General features: G+C 39.9%; 1 protein-coding gene across 1 annotated transcript in view; it reads left to right on the top strand.

Moving 5' to 3' along the window:
* The first annotated feature begins 1,866 nt into the window (after nucleotides 1-1,866).
* The window catches only part of LOC145999838 (uncharacterized), a 31,820-nt gene continuing 9,862 nt past the window's right edge, over nucleotides 1,867-23,824 (top strand). Inside the window, exon 1 of the mRNA XM_083137101.1 lies at nucleotides 1,867-1,881. Within this exon, the coding sequence (XP_082993227.1) occupies nucleotides 1,879-1,881 (3 nt within the window). The 5' untranslated portion in view covers nucleotides 1,867-1,878. The remainder of the gene's footprint in view (nucleotides 1,882-23,824) is intronic.

Consider the following 23,824-nt stretch of genomic DNA (forward strand, 5'->3'; position numbering starts at 1 on the left):
TAAGCATGAAGGTTGCTATTGATTGTTCTAGTTCACTTTTCCGCCAATTCTATTCTGACGTTTTATTAGAAGCATGGAATTTCAAATTTATGTTGTTTTCTTTGCTGGATCAGAACAAGAAATGATATAGGAATAACATCAAAAATATATATTTTAAAAAAGTGATGATATAATGCGAATGATTTAAACATAAGACAAAGGATCTGGGATTAATGACTTGCCTCGGAAATGTAACATTTGGTACTTATAAAACTAAGACTTACGTTTACTACACAACACAAGTAGATTCTTTTGTCGAGTGCTTAAGAAATATAGAATTTACCTTTACGGTCATACCTCTACTTTTCAAATAACTATTCCACTACCATTTTCTTGTTCTTTCTTGTTGTTTGCACAATATGCTACGGCGAAATAACTTCCGCGCCAAGATTCACTTTCAGATTAGGCTACAGACTGCTTAATACCCATCGATCTCGCGTGAAACATTGTTGACCACAAATCAGTTACATATTAAAGTGGAATAATATATCTTTTGGGACGATACATGTGCTAGAAACTTGACAGCCATATCGAGAATGATCAACAATTGTAACTCTACTAAAAATGTCTTTGTTCGAAATTGCTCGATCCTCATGGGGACATATCGTGTCACAGCAATCAGTATTCCTATGACGGGTGAAACTGGTATACACTGAGTTGTAGAGTTCTACATGTTCCCACCCTTTCGGTAATTTATAAGTAGAAAGTTTGTTCTTGATATGACAATGTTGCGCCATTCATCATCATTGTATCATCGTGGTCAAACATAAAGTTTCTGAACTAGAAGTTTTAACGGGCATAACCTAGATGTAGACTCGATTTGGAACCAGACACCTGAATTAAAACTCACTAGATGAGGTCTTGAAGATTAATTTGTACAAATACGAGGAAGTATTATTATGTATTTATTACTTCCCACAAATATTTCTCACAAAATGTTAAGACTAGAAACGCGTACATAATTATTTATCATATCACTGTTCGGTGGCAACACTGCAGAAAAATTTAAATCATACTTTTTGGAGCCAGCACGCCTACTCTGCAACTCAATCGCAAAAATGGCTGAATCTGATCAACAATATCTACGTAGGTATTCACAGTACGTGAAGTGAAAGAGGATACGGGCAGCGCTTGGAGTATAAATTCTTAGCTGGGAGGGGGGGGGGGGAGTTCGGTTAGCCATTATCCAAGGCTGGACCGAAAATTCCCCCCGCTAGTCATCTCCACATCAAGCGCTTGGTATTCATGCAATCCCACACAAGAAATTAATATTGCAAAACTTCTACTAGGCTGTAAACGGATACTGAAGCTGTTTCAACTTGACGAATGTTTTACAATGGTTGGTTAATTAATTTGGCATCGATTTTCTGCCATTTTTGACTAATCGCAAAGATGAAGGTGAGGGATGATGTGATAAAATTGATGGTGAAACATACAAAGAACACCCAGATCTGGATTAGAACCCGTCGTACCCTGACGTCGTAGAACGCTATGCTAACCACTCCGCTATGGAGGTCGGCTGTTTTGAAATGGGTCTGTGAGGATGTTTGAATGGATGTTCTCAGTTATTTGTACGTGATCAGTAGTTCTTCGTTCATGATTTGGACTATTATGCTGACTTTTCATAAATTTTCAGCTTTCTAGATATGCAGGTGTTTGATTATTGCATGTAAGACATCATTATCTATAAGATTACATCAACCTCAACATAATATTAACATGTTCTCGAGTTCCTGGGAATCTTTAATACCTAAATGCTACTTATGAACACGTTAATAATAAACACACGTACAGCGAGTTTCTATGGAAACCAATACGAAACAAAGAAGGCCATGGTTTATGGTAAGAAATATTACAGCATTGATTAGCTAGTTAGAACTGTATTTCTAAAACTTGCTTTTATAAGTTTCGACTTCGATTTATGACTTGGATGGAAGAGCAGGAAGCATTGAAAATGACATTGGAAAAGCAATTTGTATGCAAGGACTTTGATAATGGTGAAAAAATTATGCTCCCTCGGACATCAACACCCTACGTGCAAAATTCATGACGGGACGTGGAACATGTAGCGAGATCAGCAACGTCAATGCGTATGTTTTCATGTAAGTCGGTTGCACCTTTCAAAAATTAGCGATCCAGATTGAAGCATGGTCTAAGGTTTATTTCGCAGAAATTCCATATGCATTCCCCAAAACACTCTTTTACGCAGCTGATTCTAAAAAAAGGGTTCTATACAATAGACCAACACCGACCTATTGCCAAGTTGACACCATGTAAGGTAAGGTAAAGTTCCACGTCGCATGAAGGTACATATACGGCGGATGTGGGGAGGTATTGCCCTACACGCAAAGATCTCAACCAGTGGCGCAACCACAGCGGGGGGGGGGGGGGCAATGCCCCACCCCCAACCTTGGACGGAAATGAGTTCTGGGGGGACAAACATTGACGGACAAGTGTACGAGAGGAGGCAATTACCGCCCACAACTTCAAATTTTATGCAAATATAAATAATTTTCGTAAAATTTTCTTGCTTGCTTTGCTCGCCATGCCTGCTTTTTTAGTTCAGAACCGTAGCTAGGGGGCGGCGGGAGTCGTGCTTGGGCGCCGAGCGATCTAAATGAAAATAGGTTGAAAAATTGATTGATTGATTTGTGGTTTTAAGTCTACTTTACGCACAGAAAGGCTAATCGGGACTGGACCTAACAGTTTAGAGTGGGGTCCGAACCACCGTGCCATGTGCCTCCACCGGATATCGAACCCGGGACCCCTTGATCACAAGGTGACGATGTTACCACTACACCATCGGGGATGGACAAAAGTTGTAAAAGAGAGAATGCATTGGCGTCCCGTGAAATTATTTGCCCCTTATTAAATCAATATTAATTTCAGCCTGCAAAAAAATTGGATCCAAAAATGTTCTTGCTCGCTTCGCTCGCAGTAGTAATATGGCATCTTCTCTTTAATGCATTGTAAATTACCAGACATAAAAATCAGACTTGTCTTAACTGATTTTGTTTTAAATACACGAATAATTGTTTTGAGGAAAGGGAGCGTGCATATTTCAGAGACAATTTATATAATTTTTGCTGTTGGTTTCTTGTGATATGAATGGATTGGTTGTGTAATGTAAGAAGATGATAAGGCCGATTCTGGAACATTTATTTTGTATTTATTTATTTTACCCCGATTTTAGCTAATTTTCAAAGAGGAAAATAGCTAAAAAAAATCCAAGTTTTATCATTTTTATAGTGTAAAAAATAATTATGTTTTTTTATTAAAAGCTCAATTTCATATTTCACACATTTCTATAGGGCAAAATTTACTTTTTTGAGCCAAAACAAAATCGGGTATATTTCAAGCAAGCATTTATAATCACATATTTCTTACATTTCTATAGGGCAAAATTGACTTTTTGAGCCTAAATCAGTATATTTCAAGCAATCATTTACAATTATCATATTTTTTAAAGAGAAAATAGATGTGTACACCACTTGCTGTACAGTACAGTACAGTGAATGTGTGTATATATATTTAAATATATATATATATATATATATATATATATATTATTCAAAAAAGTGTATCTACAACTGAAAATGTAGATACTGATAAAAGGTTATTACCAGAGAAGTATATATAATTATTTCTTACAAATATATATATTCTGAAAATCATGTACGTGTGGAAATGTACATGTCTGTAATTTTTTTTTTAAAGAAAAGCAAAATGCTATATTTATAAAAATATATAGTCACCTGGGGATGTGAAGCATCCAAAATTGAGCATAGTAAATGAAGTTAATTTTTATAAATATATATATATATATATGTACTGAATAACAGCCAAATTGGAAAAGCAATCAAAGGTGTCAGTGCCAGTAATGTATATCAAAGTTATCTTGAAGAGATTTTTTTTTAAAAAAATGAAAGAAAATCTTGAAATTATTTTATGTTAAAAGCTGCGGCCACAAAAAATACAGTATTAAAAGAGAAAAAATCCACAAGTCAAGCATTGATTATGCAAACTTATTTTGCTTCTGGCGGAAGCTAAAGTTGTCCCTCTGATGGAGGTACCCAAGTCCTGGCAGCCTCGGACACTATGCTACGTATATAATATTTCAGATGCAATTTTTTAGATTTAGCATGCTTATTTGCTTACAGGCTCAAATACAAATGGTCTAACCGAGGAATCATATGTATTTGCATATATACGTACGGTCCCATGAAATGACGGAATGGAACAGCATTTCTATTGGCTGCTGTTGCCCACACTAAAGAAAGCGACTTTCCCAGTACACGAACGTTTCTGACGCAATGCGGTTGGATTACTGTGAATCAGTTAACAGTTGTAGCTATGAACTTAGTGAAACGTCATTCACCACAGCTGAATAGACAGAAATGCTGTCTAAAATTACAATACTTATTACATGCAAAGCCACTATTCTATACATTGACAAAGCTAACATGGAAAAAAACATTAATTATTCATTTGACTGGTCTAGCAGGGGTGTGAGAGAATGAAAGACAAGGATAGAGGAACGTTCGTTACCTGTAGATCTCGAAGTGACGATCGACTCGCTGGTTCGTTGATGAAACTCTCCTGAAATAAAACTCCTTTCCGATATTGTACTACTCCTCGCTGTAACTCCTTTGTAACGTTCGGTAACAACTATTCACGCCATAACTTTCTTAGTTCAACAACTTGTATAATTCCGAGGCACCGACTGTGCACGCGATAGATTTTAGATACCGATTGTTTGAAGAAATATTCTCCCGAGCTATTTAAACGAAATTCGAACTTCGGCCGTTGAGAGAACGCGTCTCTCAATAACGGTGCTTTCAGCGTAAAGCTGTGTTTGCAGTATCTTTCCTGCAATTCCGGAAGAATTCGTATCAGCGGGGATTTTTACATCCGCTGAAGATCGCAGGTGGCATTTGCTTGAAAGAAGCTCTTTCCAGCTTCTTCCATACTCGGGCCCTTTTTATGAAATAATTAGACTATCGGACTATGGCGCCCGTGGTCCCGGATTCGAGTCATGCCTTCGGTACGGGATCATGGTACGGGATCATGAAGAGAATTTCTAAACATGTAAAGGTTATTATTTATTCATTTATCCGACACGGAACGGGAGAATGTATGTTGTATTCTCTTATCTGATTTTCACATGCTATAGAAGTAGTGTATATTAGGGGTTTCAAAGTAGTACTTAGTAGGTATCCTCTTTTTTTACCAATTGAATATCACTTTTTGACATATTTTGACAATTTTTTGTCGATGTTTTAGCGTTTAGCGATGTTTTAGTACAATTTTTCACTATACTCATTTTTCCCCCACTCGTACTTGGTAGGTATATTATGATTTTACGTGATACAACTTAACCTATCCTTTTTTTACGATTATTTAATTTTTTTACGATCCTAAGTGATATAACTTAACCTATTATTTTTTTTATTTATGCACTGTTTGAACGTCATCATTTGAGGATCATATTTTGTAGGTATTTTTTTTATCAATCGAATATAAGTTTTTGACATATTTTGACAATTTTTTGTCGATGTTATAGCGTTTAGCGATGTTTTAGTACAAATTTTCACTGCACTCATTTTTTCTATTTATACTTGGTAGGTATATCACGATGTTACGTGATACAACTTAACCCAAACCCTTTTTTTTACGATTTTTTTAAATTTTTTTTACGATCCTAAGTGATATAACTTAACCTATCATTTTTTTTATTTACGCACCGAACTAACCTACAAGGGACTCTGTTTGTTTTAATATTTCAGTATTATAAGGTTTTCACAAATTTTATATAACCTAAAATGTGTTGGATGTTGATTTTTAGTATGTGGCAATTTTTTATGAATTTTAAAACTGCTCTGTGACCCTCTCGTTCTTCACGTCGTAGGCGAAGGACTTCTCTGCAATTAGGATGACACTGCATAGGGTATCCTCGGGCAAGGCATCGTGGAACTCGCAAACAACCTTGATGTTGGTTCGATCGTTGACCACAACCTTCTTCCTCTTAGATGTGTTGATGACGGTCATGGGTCTCCGGGCTTTGAATTCGCTGGGCGTGTAGTACATGTCCATGCTTCCCTCGGTTACGCGTTTGTAAGCCGTGTAAGCTTCGTAAAGTTTGAGGTAATCGTTTTTGGTCACGTCGAGGTTGTAATTCTCGCGCGGGAACACTTCGTTGCGTCCATTCTTCAGATAAACATTCTTGATTTTGCAGTCGTCGAACTTGCTGGAATCTTTTTCCTGGTTCTTGTCCCTCCCGGTCTGAAAAAGCACTACGACGAAATCTGGCATGTCGAACTGTATGTTGTTGAACTGCGTCGTCACGTCGAATTCCATGTGACTTCCCGACGCCATCTTCTGTACGCACTGGTAACCGTGAAAGTGAATCAACACCTGCGGACTTTTCAAGATCTCCGCTTTGTACTTGAGGGCGTAGTTCGTTTCGTATTCCACCACCGGCATTCTCAATTCCATGCTCCGGATGACGCATTTCGCCGCTTCGGGTAAAGTGTTGGCTATCGGCGTGGTGCCGTCCGGACCCAAAGTAGCGTATCGCATCAGTGCGTCGTTGTCGTTGGCTGCTCTTCGAAACGTAACGCGCAGTCCTCCCTTCCACATGATCTCCTTGTAGTCCGAGAAGAAACCAGGCAGCAGACGCATGGGAAAGAGCACCGTGTGACTTTTCGTTGATATTTTGGTTCCTGCTTCGAATCCCCCGGCCTGATAGTACGCTGCGTTCGTTTTGGATAATTTCAGCGTTCCCACTGCCGTCGACGTGATGCCTGGATAATCGATTCTGTCGATGACGGTGTTGTGTTTCCTCACCTCCACCTGCGAGAACAGGTGAGGCACGAAGTTGTCCACGAGTATCAAGTTTGCTGCTGCGGGAAACGCGTCTCCGCTTTCTTTCTTCACCACGTCGAATTGAAGGTAGAGGTCCGCTCTGTGAGGATGAATAAACCCGTCGCCTATGTCCACGTCGTATTCGATCTCCCTGTTTGCCTCGTTGAGATTGGCGAACGTGCGACGGTTGGGAGGGAAAGATTGCAATTCGTAACTTTCGATTTGCTCCATTTTACATGTATGGTTATTTATTATACGTTGATCTCCACGATGGCCGTCGTAGTGGCACCTGCGAAATCCACCACGTCTCCTTTCTCGTTCGTCACCACCAACTCTATGTCGTCTATGCGGTTGCGACATACTGGAAAATAGATCGGTGAAGAGGGCGTGTAGATGATCGGTTCCATGAACTCGGAACTTGGTTTGAAAGTGGCTATGATTCCCGTCTGCTTGTGACTTCCTAATAATCCGTCCGAAGATTTCGTGATCATACCTTCGGCCACGTTGCAGTGTACGTTCAGAGTCTCTATGGCCAAGAATTTAGGAATGTTGGTTGCTACGTGCTTGATGCCAGCTTCGAGTTTGGTGTTGTTCTCGAAACCTAAAAGTTCTCCTATGGTGCCCAGGTCCACGGTTTCCGTCGCGGATAGGATTTCCACTCTGTGCGTGACCGAATTTTGAGAAAGGTATGTGCCTTTGGGTAATTGAGCTTGCAAAGTGGAAAGATTGTATTGGCCTGGCGTGACGACGATGTGTTCGCTTCCGACGCTAATTTTGTTGTTGTGCTGGGTGACGTTAGGTATGAGGTACATGCTGTAGAATGCACGCAGAGCCACGGATTTAGGATAGACGATGTCGTCGTGCAGCGTGAGTTTCAAGATTGAAGATTCGCTCGTGAGATGGAACACGCCCATCCTAGTGATGCTGTTTGAGGTTTCACAATGCTTTCTGGAAATCCTCGATCGTAGGGTTATTTATGTTAGAGAGAAATGCGAGCACGGAGAGGCAGAGATGACCGCAGTTCACGTCATCGAAATCTTGAATGCGTTCGTCGTTGTAGTATATGGAGGTTTTGTTCGTTTTCAGATAATGGACTAAATTTGTAGGTGGAACACCTCCGAAAGAATCGAAAACGAATGCTTTATCATCATTTTTGTGGTAACATATCCAATGCGTGCCTGGATTTTCTTGATCGTCCAAGTTGACTACTCCGCATTCTCTTCTTTTGACGGTTGAAGGTAACGAGTCGGACATGAAAACTCCTCTGAAGTGTTTGATTTGTAACGGTTCGATCAGAGATTCAATGTCTCGGTTGGTGAGTGCTTCTGTTTCTTTTTTTTAAACTTTCTCATCACGCCCATCCCCTTTTTCTTCTCCATGGCCAGGTTGTGACGTTTCTGTTCTTCCAATTCCGCCTTGTTCTTCTTCGAGTCGATGACGGTTTTCGCGATGGCGGCACTTCCACCGGCCAAACTTCCAACGGCCCCCAATGCTGCCAGGATGGCCGGGATGCTGAATATGAAACCTCCGATTTTTTGCTGTTTCCGCGAACGTTGCAATCTTTTCAATTGAGGTGTGCTGAGCAGCAATTTCATTCCGTGTCCTTTCGACAAGCAAGAACGTTTCTTCTCGCGTTGTTTCTTGGTGAGTAACCCATCGAGGGCACCTAGATTTTTTAGATTAGAGTATGGTATCTGGTACACGACACCCTTGGGCTTCATGTTGATGCTCTATGTGTTATTTTCACGGTATGTTATTTATATATATATTCTGAGATTTTTTCTTGTGTAGTTTTTTTACGGTATGTTATTTATATATTTTCAAGGCCTCGCAGTCGTTACACAAATTCTATTACGTGCTTTGTTTTCTTGCCAAGAAGTTCCTTTGTCCCCTTGTACACGATTCGAGTTTTGTTCTCGATTAAAATAGATAGCTTCTCGTCGGATAACATGTTAGCGTATCGATCTGGTAAAAATAGACTGTATTGTGCGTTGAGCAACAGGCATACCTTGGGACCATACTGGGTAGAAACGATTGAACCGGAAGTTATCGTGTAAGGTTTGTCGACTTCCAATTCCTGAATTTTTACATACTCGACTGACAAATTTAGCATTTGTTTTAATGCTTGGAGATCGCTCATTTTTTCAGTTGTCAGAGTGTTAGAGAGAAATTTAATTGCTTTTTTTCACGATGTGTGTTATTTATATATACCGAAGATTATTTTTTTACGATGTGTGTTATTTATATATCAAGTTTTTTTTTTACGGTATGTTATTTATATACCCCACCCCAATTTTTGTTTCGTGTTCATAACGATGGTGGTACCCAGTGCGGCGACCCGTTCACCCAGCGATGCGTCTCTGCTCACGAACCTTTCGAAAGCTGTATGTTCCAATTTTTTGTCTGCTTCGTGACGTGCATCCAGATCCGTCTGCGTGGTGTTGTAGGCGATGTCGTGATCTTTGCATGCCGCGTCCAACGGATTCACACCCTTGTCTCCTCTCTCCAATCTTTTCTCGAGTTTGGTACCCGGCCCGCAGTACTGGTAGCCAGGTAAATGCATCTCGAAAGGTAACTTGTTGATGATGTCGTTCACGAGTCCCTTTCCTTCGGCCACGTTCCAAAATTTCGGAGGCAGCGTGTTGATGATTTTGATCAGGTAACCTATGCCCTTGTCGTCGTTCACGATGAAGTTGGAAAGTTTCGTGCTGATCATGTCCACGATGCCAACCTTCTCGTTGTAGAAATTACGGTTGCCTGCATTCTCTTCGCCGGCTATCACCAACAATCGGTCCACGAGTTTCCTAACGTCATCCACCCAAACGAATTCTTTGGGTAACGTGTTGTAGCGTTTGACGCCGCTGCCTGTTTTGACCTGGTTCCAAATCGGTTTGATGAGATTCCTGTACTTCTCGCCGCTGCTCGATTTCACCCTATTCTGCGAGGCGTCGTTGTTCTGGTACAAGGCATCCGTCATGATCAGAATTTCCTTGTAACTTTGGTAATCTTCGTCGGTGTAATCTTTCGGCTGCTTTTTGGCGACGAGTTCCCACAGTCCCACCGTACCCGGATACCTGTTCCAACTATCCTTGTCGCCTAAATTGATTTTAATGTCGTTGCCTTCGAAGCTCACCTTCGATTTCCCAATCTTCCACACCACACCGCCGCCTTCGCTGGTTTCCATGCTGGGATACAATCCAAACACTTCATCCTTGTCGAATTTCCCCGTGCTCAGGTAGTCTCGTGCCAAAGGTCCCAACTCGATTTTATCCGAAGACGTGCTGCCTATGGCTCGACGTCGTGCCGGTGCATCCTTCAGTTCGAACGGTGTCGAAGGAATGCTCGAAATAGGTGTGGGTACGGCGTAACTTTTAGCTGCGAGCGGTACGAGTTCATTAATCAAATTTTTATTTTGTTCCGTGACACTTTTAATTTCTTTACCTAGACTGCTGATGGCATCGATCACAGGTTGATCCTGACGTTTCTTCTCTTCGTAGAATCCGCGATTCTCGGATTTCCAACCTTTGAAGCGTTTCGCGAGGTAATCGCGAAGCTTGAGATTTTCGTCTTCGATTTTTCGTTTCGTCATGACGTTATTTATATACGTCGTTTCTCACAACGTTGCAACGTTTAGAAAGTTGTTGATTTTGTTTCTGTATTTTCCGTCGTTGGGTTTCCTCGTCATGTCGATCGTCACGAATCCGAAATCGTCACCGTTCCAGCAAGTAGAGCAGCCTTCCGAAAATTGATTGTAGTTCATGTCTCCGCCTACGTAGTCATCGTACGCGTGCTTGAGGTTGGTGTGATCTTGACGAAACAAACATATGAAATTGGCGTTGTCGCGCACTAACTGTTTTGGAATTTTGGAAAACGTTTGAGCTAGGTAAAAACAATCCATTCCTTTGTGACGACCTTGCGTGAAAAAGTTGCGAATTTCATTTTGATTTTCCAGGATGGCGTCGTCGAACACAACGACTGAATTTTCACGACAATCGTCGAGTGGTTTTATTTCCGAGGCGAATGTTGCAATGTCCAGACCATCGTACAGTTTCATCAGTTGCTGGTATTTGGATTGCTCCAAACTTTTCGAGAACACGTACAGGTGCCTGTTCTTCCAATTTAACCAATTCGGTGCGAGGAGAAAATTGTCCACGAGCAGTGTCGTTTTCCCACACCCCGAAGGACCTACGATCAGACAGCGGATGCTGTCGGGAAGCAACTCGCCGTTCTTTTTCTTCGTTTGACTTTCCGGATCCGGTAGACGCTTCACCACGTTCCACGTACTCACAAGATTACTTCGTCCGCGTCGATCCAACTCTTTTCCGGAAGTCCCAGCCATTTGACCAAAAGTTTGTCACCTTTCCTACGCAATACTTTCTCGATGAGGTACGTGTCGGGGTGTTTTGTTTTAGAGAGTTCCTCTTCGTAAAATCTTCCTTTCAAAATCTCGCCGCTACTATCTTTTATTATATACGTGTGTCGGTTTCCGGGTAGAACTCGAACCACCGTAAAGAGTTCCGTGCTCCAATTTTTTGTGAATCCCTTCTCGAAGGTGCGTTTGAATTTGCTGATCCTCACCAGGTCTCTAATTTTGTATTTAGCTTTTTTTGTCGTGGGTGTGTACTTTGGACAGTAAACTGTAGAAATTAAACGCTGCTCGTCGGACTTGGTAACGTCGGCTGGCTTCATGCCTATCGTTCTGTGTACCGTATCATTATAGGTGTCGACGAGTTCCGGCAGGATGTCGACCCATTTGTAATTTCCCCGAAGCGTGAATCGTTTCCACATGTGTGTTTTCAAGGTTCGATTGAATCTTTCCACGATGCTGGCTTTGATGTGACTGAAGCTCGAATAATGTCGAATCTTGTGTTTTTGAATAAACTTTTGGAATACGGCGTTGTAAAATTCTTTACCGTTGTCTGTTTGCAGAAACCGTGGTTGTCTGCCACCGCTTTCGCGAAAAATTAATTTGAATGCTTCCGTGACGCACGTTCCCGTTTTCGCCTTCAAAGGCAGAGCCCATGCGAATTTCGAAAACGTGTCTATGACGGTGAGAAGGTACTTGTTGCCCTTGTTCAATTTATGCACGTTTTTCAAATTGCCGCTACTCATCTCCACGAGATCGCTTTGCCAGAGGTCGTCGATGCCCTTGGTTACCACAGCCAAACGTTCGTAGTTACGGCGCGCAGGTTTATGCAATTCTTCGACGATGGCTTGCCTAGACATTTTTTTAGAGATTACGTTTCAAGAGAAGCACAAGCGTGATGGGATTCAAAGAGGGTGGCACCTCGCTCGTGTTTTGAATGATCAGCTTATCGCCGGCACTCACGTCGAAAACGGTGAGATCTTCGTCTTCGTGTATTTCATATATGTTGCGCGTTTCGTTCCAACGTGCCAGAGGAATATTTCCTGCTTTCTGGACACCACGATTCGATATCAAAGTCATGGTGGGAACGCTAGCTTTTCTGCCGTGAGACCAGTATGAAAATTCGTTTATCTGAATCGTACCATCGAGGAGAAACTTGTAGTACGGATGATAAGGATGTAGCATGTACAGTTTGTTACCTTCGACGAATGTGGAGATTCTCTGTTGATTGGGTACGCTGTTGATTTCGATGGCTTGCAGAGAATGCAGTTTAGCGAATTTAGTGTCGACGCCGAGCAGATTACTGTGAACGTGTCCGAGTTTATTTTCGATGGGCAGCAAATGCTCAACTATGGTATCCGTTACGGCAGACAACGACGGTTTGATTTTCACTTCCACGTTCAACTGCTTGTAGTTTTCGTTGAGTTCTTGCAACTTGGCACCGAAAGAGGCCAGCGTCGATTCCTGCGTGGATTCCAACACTCCAACTTGATCTCTGATGTTGACGACAATACTCTGAAGGTTCTCGACTTGATTCAATTTCGAACTTTTCTCGGTAAGATCGTTCACGATGCTTCGCATCTCGGTAAACTGCATGTGAAGGTCGGCGACGCTCTGCGAAGTGGGCAGCATCGACACCAGCGAAGCAAGTTCGTCTCGAATCTGTTCCACGTTCGCCGTTTCCGTTTCCAGTCGTTTCAGCATACGTGATATGTTCCTTTTCAAAGCATGTAATTCTTTGGAGGTGGGGAGATTGGCCACTTTACTCTCGAGATCGCTCAACGAACTTTTGATGTCACTCGAATCGGATAGTGCCGTCACCGCCGTTTTCAATTTTTCCAAATCTTCGCTCGAAGGCACGCTCGTTCGTAACGATTCCAAGTCACCCTGTATGTTGTCCAGTACGTGATGAAAATGAGCGAGATTCGTTTCGACGTTCAAATTTTCTAAATATTCGATCTTCTGCTGAACCGTGCTCAACGTGTCTTGAATGCTCGTCAACGCTCTCGCTTCAGCGTGAATATTTTTAATTTCTTCGTTGATCAATTCCAAGGACGCCTGAAGCGTAGCGATGGTGGTTTGAATGAATTTGTATGTTCGCGACGCTTTTACCGATGACCTGCAGTTCGTCCGACGATGGTAGGTTCGTCATTGTATCTTCCAAAGTCTGCAACTTGGATTTAATTTCTTCCAACGTGCTGGTGAATTCTTCTTGTAATTTGGAAACGACGACATGCAAGCGTTCTACATCAATATTGTTCACGACGGTTTGAAGTTCAGAGAAATTCTTTTCTATTGCGGAAGTTCGTTCTTCGATTTCGAGTTTCAATTTTTCCAAATCTTCATTTTTCGATTGAAATTGCTGTAATTTGGCCAAATCATTTTGAAGCGAATCCACGCTCAACTGTATATTTTGAACGTTGTCGTACGAAGGTACGTCGACATAATTTTTTATGAGCGTTTTCAGTTCGGAATCGATTTTCAGAATGGGGTCGAGACATTGCGTTTGGAGCGTAGCGATTTCCGACTCTAAACTTTTGTTTAAGGTCTCCTGCAAAGCGATTAAATCGGTCCTTAACTTCTTAACTCGAATGTCCAACATGAGAATCTCTTCTGCGTGGTCTACACGCTTGGTGTTGCCGAAAATGTCGTTAGGCATTTTTGGTTAACGGTTATTTATAATAGGATAGACGATTCGTAATTCTACGAAGAGAGGAATAAGTTTGTCGTAGTCTCCGAGGAGTTCCACGTAAAGATAATCTCCTGCAGACACATCGTACGTAATGTTAGAAAGTATCTTGTCGTGCTTCATTCGAAAAATGTTCTTCCCGGTAGAAATTTTGATTTCGCCTGCGTTTTCCGGATTCACGGTGATTTGAAGTTTCCCGTCGATCGGAATTTCGTAGAAATGTAAATTGTTATTAAAAACATAAAACATCTTGCCCACATCGTCATTCAGTTTCGTCCAAATGCTGTTGAGGTGAATGATCAACAGACCGTTGAGTTTAGGTAACACGGAAGGTAAGACTTCATGATCTGGTATGGTTTCCATAATGATCTGTTTTTTGAAACCGAACAAATTCATAGGCATGCTGGTTATTTATTCTCACAACGTTGCAACGTTTAGAAAGTCGTTGATTTTGTTTCTGTATTTTCCGTCGTTGGGTTTCCACGTCACGTTGATCGTCGCGAATCCGAAATCGTCACTGTTCCAGCAAGAAGAGCAGCGTTCCGAAAATTAATTGATCAACAGACCGTTGAGTTTAGATAACATGGAAGGTAGAAATTCATGATCTGCCGTGCGGTGTACAGTCTCCATTGTTTGCTTTCGGAAACCAAAGTGATTCATTGTCCTTGCTAGTTATTTATTGTGTATGTGTGATAGTTAATTTTTTTTTTATTTTAGTTATAGTTATTTAAGTTCATTTTTTTTCATTTGCATTGCCTACAATTTTTACTAATTTCTAAACGATAGTGTCCCCAAGGCAACGTGTGGATTCCACAAGACAAAATACATCTTTTATCGTCATGCGGATCTAATGCTACTTTCCTAACTTTGTTTGTTGTAATCACGTGGTCTACACTTTTGATTCTTTGTTCTATGCTTAGTATCGTCGATTGTGAGTAAAGGCAATCGATGTAATCGTGGAAGGTGAGTTTGCTCTCCACCGTATTTTTGCCCACACCTTTTGCTTTCTTCGTGACGCTACTCTCTGTTCTCATGGCATACATCTTCGAACGCAAACCCGCGAACTCGACAATAATATCACCGTTACATTCATCTTTCAGTTTACCTAGGACTTTTTTGTTGAGGGATGGAATTCCAAATCTGTTGGGTTGAGGGTACGCAGAAGTATCGAAATACTCAAACATGGAAGGATTTTTTATGTCTTCGTATAGGTTAGGTGTTTGTATGCTGTAAATGAAGCTGTCGGTGTCCGTGTACAAAAGTGATATTTTATCATTGTAGAAGGGTTTCATCACGTCATAATGAAATTCGAACATGTAAAGTTTCGACAAGTCGAGAACCGTTGCGCCAACGTAAATTGGTTTTCTGAATTTCATCAATTTTATATCTAGATTGAAAAGTGCTAAATTCTCGTTGTAAATTTTTCTCGACTTGAATCTAGGATCGGCTATCCACTTCCGACATTTATTCTTATCGGAAATTAATTTCACGTCTACGTGTTTTCTAACATTCTCCATGGTCTTTCCGTACACCGCATTGTTCATTAATTTAAAAAAATCCTTGTCTAAATCGGAAGTGGCAGCTGTTCTATGTTGTGTGTTAGTTTCTATGTAAGGTCTTAACCACGTGGAATGTTTAAACTTTAGTATTCTTCTAACATTTACTATCTGAACACCCTTCCCAATCAAAAACCGGAGATTCTTGTAGTGGACGACGTATCTCTGTTTAGGGTCCAATGTTAACAAAAGCTTGTCTTGAACCGAGTCGGGTGGACATTTGATTTCGGGAGTCGGAGGCAAATCCGAAAACGTGTCGTGCAGGTGGTCGGAGAATTGGAGATCTACCTCTGCGAAGAAACCACACTCGCTATCGTCGAAATGAATAATGTCTATCGAAGTGGGATCTAACCATTCGAATCCCCCGTAAGGAAGTTTCTGAACCATGGCATGTCCGTAGAGATTATTAACGTCGGCGTAGAAGATGTAATTCGATGCTCGATTTGAATCGTAATCTTCTTTCATGTGTACGTTATTAGCTTTTGCATGTCTCTGTACGCATTGCACCATTCCACCTCGTATCCCTCTTTCGATAAATAGCAACATGTCAACGTCCGATATCAGTTCCAGCTTGACCTTTGTCTGGAATAACATTGCCGACCACGCTAATCCCGGTAGACTGTAGAAATACGCTGGATCTAATTTATAAATATTCGTTGCCGTTTTCCTGAACGCTTGAAAAACATCCGCGAGTATCGTCACGTCTAATTTTAAGTATGCGTCGTGGTAGTCTCCGAGTGTCCTACATTCTAATTTCTCCCACATGAGTTGCGCGTGTTGGTATTCTTCGTCCGTGATTCCTTTCTCTCTGAGTCTGCTGTAAAATTCTCTTGGAAGTGGAAGAGCGTCGTCGTTAAATTTAGAACCATCACTAACGTATTCGTAAGGATAAATCCCTTTACGTCTAACGAGTTCTATGTCTACGTTGGGAAAACTAGCTCTAGTTATTTTGAATTGATCGTCGGTGAGTTTGTTCGCTAAAGCATCCAGACTTGCAGAGAGAAATCTATACGAATCCAGGAAGCGCATCTCGATTGTATTTTTCGTTCCCGGAATCGACACTTGCTTGCTGAGACTAATGTAGCGTTCTTCATTCTCGGCCAAGACACCTATACGTTTCGGATCGTATCCAAGATGTCTCACCAGGTGGTGAAAATCATATCCGCTTCCGTTGTGAAAGAATATGGGGATGAATTTAGGTTTCTGGATTTTAAGATTGCACGTGTTGCAAATTCCACCTATGTAGTTTCCGCTGAAATGATCGTGGTGGAATATTTTTTTGTTCTCATCAGTGAAACTTTGATCACATACCGGACACACCTCAGTGGAATTGTAATTTTGAAGTTCATTTTCAGTTAAAGGTGCCATCGGTTTTGATGTAAGCAGTACGCTACCAATTACCTCAACCTCCTCCACCATTTTTTCCAGGAAGTGTTCGATTACATTTGGCCCGCGGTATATATATGCTTCATTTATTTTATCACGTCGCACAACAACATAGCCGAAACTATTAGGTTGATGAAGCTGGTACGGCGTTGTGGAGGAAATTTCAGGATCCGGTTCGCAGTAGGAGAGTGGTTTGAGGAACGCCTCGAAATCTGCGACGATGATTGCAGGATGTTCCAACAATGCCTTGTGCATTTTGAATTCTTCGACTTCGTTCGTTTCGGGCATCAACATTCTAGCCGGTCTGTTGTTGCCGCAGTAAATTTTATGTTCGGTAAGTTTCTCGATAGCAATTTGACGTCCGGTGTATTTTCGATAATCGAGTTGTTTTTGATCGTCGAACGTGGTTAGGCATCTCGGACAAATTTCGATGCAATGTTTATGCTTGGTTGATTGACTTCTGACCAAACGTGATAGTGAACGAATTAGCGTGTAGTGATGAACATCCTCGTTTGAAATGAGAAGGAGATTTATTACACAGACATCGTCATCGTCGATATCGCTTATCCTGACGGGATGCACAAGATATTTATCTGACGTGAAGGAATACACATTAATAGCGATGCGTTTTCCTGCACGATTTTCGAATTTTGTTATATCCGACAATGTCACCGGGTATTCAATATCAGACATTACACTTTGAAAGTCGGTCTCGTATTGTTTGTAATTAGAAACCTGTTCTGGATTATTTGACCAATGAACAGGATGCAGTGCAGCCAATATACACCAAAGGAAACACTTGTTATCGCTGTTCTGTATATTTAACACAGCCCTCTTGTGTTGAATGTTCGGTGGAAGAGGAACGTAGCTGGAAGCACGAAGAGGCGAGAATTGGTTCACGTAAACAGTTAACGTGTGAGGACTTCCACATAGAGACCATCCCGACCCTTTAGCCTCGAAATCGTCATGTTTCTTAACCAGCTCGTTGGAAACTTTATAATAGAAGTTGTCCAAATTTTCGACGTCCGCCAAATAAAGAGTCTGGTTTTTTGTACGATGATAAAAAATACTCGTTGTGCCATCAACTTTCTCGTATTCAGAAAACAGAACAACGTATACTTTTATAGGGTTGTTTTCAAGTTTATCTTTTAAAATATTTAGTACAGATGTTTTCGTTTCATCCAAGAAACTAAGGGTGTCACGACCTGGTTCTGACTTAATTGAAAAATCCTGAAGTTGGTCGTTAAATGCAGATCTAATTGGTTTGCGTTTATTAGATAATTTAATTTGCTTGGAAGTGGAAGCTTCCGTTTCGATGTTCCTTGTTTGGTCGATGGTTTGCAAATTTTGAGATGTTTACTTAAATTTGTAATGCTGATCGGCTTTTCGCATCGAGCACAGGGCTTAGAAGGTAACGAACGATTAATTCTCGAACCTGTTTCGCTACATCTTGCCCTGTGTACCGATAAATTGTTCCTTAAGATTAGCTTCCCACAAGTAACACATTCAGTTTTATCATTTTTACGATTGAAACTGGTGGTGGATGCCATTGCTTTCTCCAAAATCACAGAAATCAAAAAGTCTAGTATATAGCGATACAATTTTCAGGTATGTTATTTTATATAGAATTTCTTGGAGTGATTACAAAACTCAAAAATTCAATCTACTGTAAATAGAATTTCAGGTATGTTATTTATATAGAATTTCTTGTGTGCGAATACAAAAACTCAAGAATTCAATCTACTGTAAATACAATTTTCAGGTATGTTATTTTATATAGAATTTCTTGGGGTAATTACAAAACTCAAAAAATGAATCTACTATGAATATAATTTTCAGGTATGTTATTTTATATAGAATTTTCTTGGGGCGAATACAAAACTCAAAATCCGAGACAGTCCAGTTTAACGTGTTTATATTTGAAAAAAAAATTGCAAAATACCCCAACAACGTTTCAGCTACTAGGACCTCATTACCATGAGCCTAATCCTAGTAAGTCACATACACACCTGTTCTTCGTATCGCATATGCTAGTAAGTCAGATGACATATTGGGAGAATCACATTTCCCCCAATGATCCCACCACAACAAACGTCGCACATGCTAGAAGCGTCACATCAAGCTTCAGGTATGCATCGTGGTAATCACCGAAAGTTCGGCAATCCAACTCGACCCACATAGACAGAGCATGCTTGTACTCCTCGTCGGTAATACCTGAACCTCTCAGCTGGCTGTAGAACTTATCCTGGGGAGGCAGCAACTCTTCTTCGAACTTGGAAGAGCCTGTGACGTATTCGTAGGGGTAGACCCCTTTACGTCTGATGAGTGCGACATCTAAGTTCGGGAAACTTGATGTGGTAATGACTAGTTGGTCGTCTCTGAGCTTCCCAGCAAGAGCATCGAGGCTTGCCTGGAGGAACCTCAGAGAGTCGAGGAACCGAAGCTCGATGCTGCTGCTTGAGTTGGGGATCGGCACCCACTTGCTGATGCTAATATAATGCTCCTCGTTCTGTGCCAGGACATCGATTCTCGTATTGTGTGACCAAGTGATGGAAATCATATCCCGAGCCATTGTGAAAAAAAAAACCGGTATTTCATCAGACGGTTTCTTATACTTGCAGCATAGCACGGCATAGAATTTAGTGGAGTATGTAGCCAATGCATCGTTGAGGATGGATATTATCTTAGCTCGCTCGCTCTCCAGAAAACTACGCACATCGCAGAAGCTGTCTGATGTTATGTTAAAGTCTTCTAATAAATGCTCAAACGCAATTCGGTCTGCTTTCTTCGTCAGCTTGACGCATTTGGTAGGTGGCGATGCATCGAGGGAGGTTACTTCTACCTTTCGCTTGGAAGGTTGCGGTAGAGATGTTCCAGTGCTCTTGCAAGTAACCTGGTGTTGCTTGAAGTAGTCAATAGAAAAATTGTTTCCACACTTAGAGCACAGTTTGGTCGCACATATTCGCTTTCCCGGCACACAAGTACGACAGTGCCTTTTGAAAATTTTTACTTGACACAGTAATTTGGCACGTAGGGCAATTTTTTTCAGAACGCATAATGCAGAGATTTTTTGGGAGGCATGTTATTTAATACCAAATGCTGTGCAATGCAAAATATAATTGCTCACTTTTTTTAACTATTTTCTATGACCTTAGTTTGGGTTTTTTTTTCTCCAAATTATATGCTTCTAGTCTCCTATACAATACAATATACGTACAATATATTGTCAACGGTATTATATTTGAGCGAGCCGCTTGTCACCTAAACACTACAGCTTACAGGTCGGGAAAATCTGACATGAAAGTAGATAATATGCTTATGCCTTATTTATATATAATTTTCACGGAGCGTACAATATTGTCAACGGTATTATATTTGAGCGGGCCGCTTGTCACCTAAACACTACAGCTTACAGGTCGGGAAAATCTGACATGAAAACAGATAATATGCTTATGCCTTATTTATATATAATTTTCACGGAGCGTTCAATATTGTCAACGGTATTATATTTGAGCGCGGCGCTTGTCACCTAAACACTACAGCTCACAGGTCGGGAAAATCTGACATGAAAGCAGATAATATGCTTATGCCTTATTTATATATAATTTTCACGGAGCGTACAATATTGTCAACGGTATTATATTTGAGCGGGCCGCTTGTCACCTAAACACTACAGCTTACAGGTCGGGAAAATCTGACATGAAAACAGATAATATGCTTATGCCTTATTTATATATAATTTTCACGGGGCGTTCAATATTGTCAACGGTATTATATTTGAGCGCGGCGCTTGTCACCTAAACACTACAGCTCACAGGTCGGGAAAATCTGACATGAAAGCAGATAATATGCTTATGCCTTATTTATATATAATTTTCACGGAGCGTACAATATTGTCAACGGTATTATATTTGAGCGGGCCGCTTGTCACCTAAACACTACAGCTTACAGGTCGGGAAAATCTGACATGAAAGTAGATAATACGCTTATGCCTTATTTATATATAATTTTCACGGAGCGTTCAATATTGTCAACGGTATTATATTTGAGCGGGCCGCTTGTCACCTAAACACTACAGCTCACAGGTCGGGAAAATCTGACATGAAAGTAGATAATACGCTTATGCCTTATTTATATATAATTTTCACGGGGCGTACAATATTGTTAAGAGCGTTAGTTTTTGTAGAGCTCTCTTTTTTCCATCTTTCCTCTATACCTAGCATACAACATACCTTCCTAATTAATATGAATATTGTCACACATTCCTCTTATTTTATACTGTTGTAAATAGAAAAAATTATGTACGGTAAATGTTTTGTACATTATAGAAAAAAAAATGCAAAATATCCTCCAATTTTAATTCGAATCGAGTCGAATTTTTACATATTTCCACGCCGCCACATATTGTCCTATTTGCTTCTTTTACTTGCCTGGCTTAATTAACTCTCGCTAATTAGCATTTTTTGGAAGAAGTCAACTAGAACAACATATGGCGGTATGAGAAATATGTAAATTAAAGAACATTTTAGCAATATATGGGCCCTAGCAATTAGCTTTCTCGACTAAGAGTACTCTTTTAAACGTCTTCTGCTGATCGTATTACTAAACGAGAACGTTTAAAATTTTTGGGTGTTGAAAAAGTTTGACCCTACTTTTTTATTTCTATTGTTTGCTAATAGATGGTGCTAATAGTACCCCCTCCCCTCCCCTCTCCCCTCTTCTCCTCTGCTGTATGACAAATAGCACAAACATAAAAATCAAGATTTTGGAGAGCAAAACATAAAATTTGCATGCATCTGATGTCGAACCAGGAACTTTTATTTTTCGGGGAGTCAACATTATTTTTTTACTCAGTCGTCATATAACATGAACACACGCAAAGATTCACATGTACTTTTTTATTATTTTGTGTTCGGTAAGTACAAGTATATTCTTACATAAATTATTGTTTAATTTAATAAATTGTAAACTCAAAACCTGCTAAACTAACACTCCTTCTGTATTTCATTAAACTATTGAAAGCGAATGTTGCGTGCATGCGGAAATAACACAGAAAAAAAAAGCGGATGGAAGCAATTTAAAATCAGTGGAGCAAGGTCAGTATTACGAGAGCGTAAAAACACGTGCTTTCATTCAACTTCGAAAAATAAGAATGAATATGTGCATACATACACATATGCTTTCTTTTCACAGTTGTAAAATCATATAAATTGTGCATGAAGTAAGTTGCGGGAAGGCTCTTTTTTTATGTCTGTGTATATGTTGTACAATTAGGTACAAGTATTGTACAATTAGGTACAAATTGTTGTACAATTATTTTCCCCAGTTGCCCAGTTGGAGTTGGGGAGGGGGGCATAACACTGGTATTATTTGTAATCACAGTGCTTACTCATGTATTTTGTTTAATATTTTATTTCAAATTCACTGTCAGAAACTAGTGTTGTTAGTTTCTGCAAGTAGGTTTATTTACTCTGTTGGTTGTCACTGTCAAGTTTTTAGTATTCGTACAGCATAAAAAGCTATAACCCCCCTCTCAAAATATATACATTGTATACGCCAAGATGTCCAATAGCCTGGCAACACATCATGAAAAAACATGCCAAGAAGACCCAGTGGGTTTATAAGTCAGTGCTGCCAATTCCTATTTGTAGGTTAACTTAGCCAGTGAAAGATCATATAGTAGAATTTTTGTAGAGTGGGTGTTTGCGAGTTCCACGATGCCTTGCCCGAGGATACCCTATGCAGTGTCATCCTAATTGCAGAGAAGTCCTTCGCCTACGACGTGAAGAACGAGAGGGTCACAGAGCAGTTTTAAAATTCATAAAAAATTGCCACATACTAAAAATCAACATCCAACACATTTTAGGTTATATAAAATTTGTGAAAACCTTATAATACTGAAATATTAAAACAAACAGAGTCCCTTGTAGGTTAGTTCGGTGCGTAAATAAAAAAATGATAGGTTAAGTTATATCACTTAGGATCGTAAAAAAAATTTTAAAAAATCGTAAAAAAAAGGATAGGTTAAGTTGTATCACGTAACATCGTGATATACCTACCAAGTATAAATAGAAAAAATGAGTGCAGTGAAAATTTGTACTAAAACATCGCTAAACGCTATAACATCGACAAAAAATTGTCAAAATATGTCAAAAACTTATATTCGATTGATAAAAAAAATACCTACAAAATATGATCCTCAAATGATGACGTTCAAACAGTGCATAAATAAAAAAAATAATAGGTTAAGTTATATCACTTAGGATCGTAAAAAAATTAAATAATCGTAAAAAAAGGATAGGTTAAGTTGTATCACGTAAAATCATAATATACCTACCAAGTACGAGTGGGGGAAAAATGAGTATAGTGAAAAATTGTACTAAAACATCGCTAAACGCTAAAACATCGACAAAAAATTGTCAAAATATGTCAAAAAGTGATATTCAATTGGTAAAAAAAGAGGATACCTACTAAGTACTACTTTGAAACCACTAATATACACTACTTATAGAATGAGCTTGATACTTCGATTTTTGCTTTTTCCATCGGAAATTTAACTGCGAACAATTTAAATACGAAAATCTCGAGAACGAAACAACATAGAAAGATACGATTTTTTGCATTTATTTCATCTTGAAATTCTCTTTCATTTGATATTAGACTCGATATAGGTCATCATAAAAGAAGATAAAACTTTTATTTTTTATATCTCAAGAATTAGTATAGCGTATTTGCCTCGTAATCAAGGGGTGCCGGGTTCGATACCTAGTAAGGTATAAGTGGTTCGGATCTTATTTTAAACTGTAGGTCCAGTCTCGATTAGCCTTTCTGTGTATAAAGTGGACTTAAAACACCAAATCAACCAACCAACCAATCAAGAATTAATAAAAATATAATATATTAAAATGATATAAATATCCAAAA

This window comes from Lepisma saccharinum, chromosome 16 (assembly GCF_977018435.1).
Source record: "Lepisma saccharinum chromosome 16, izLepSacc3.1, whole genome shotgun sequence".
NCBI classification, from domain to species: Eukaryota; Metazoa; Arthropoda; class Insecta; order Zygentoma; family Lepismatidae; genus Lepisma; species Lepisma saccharinum.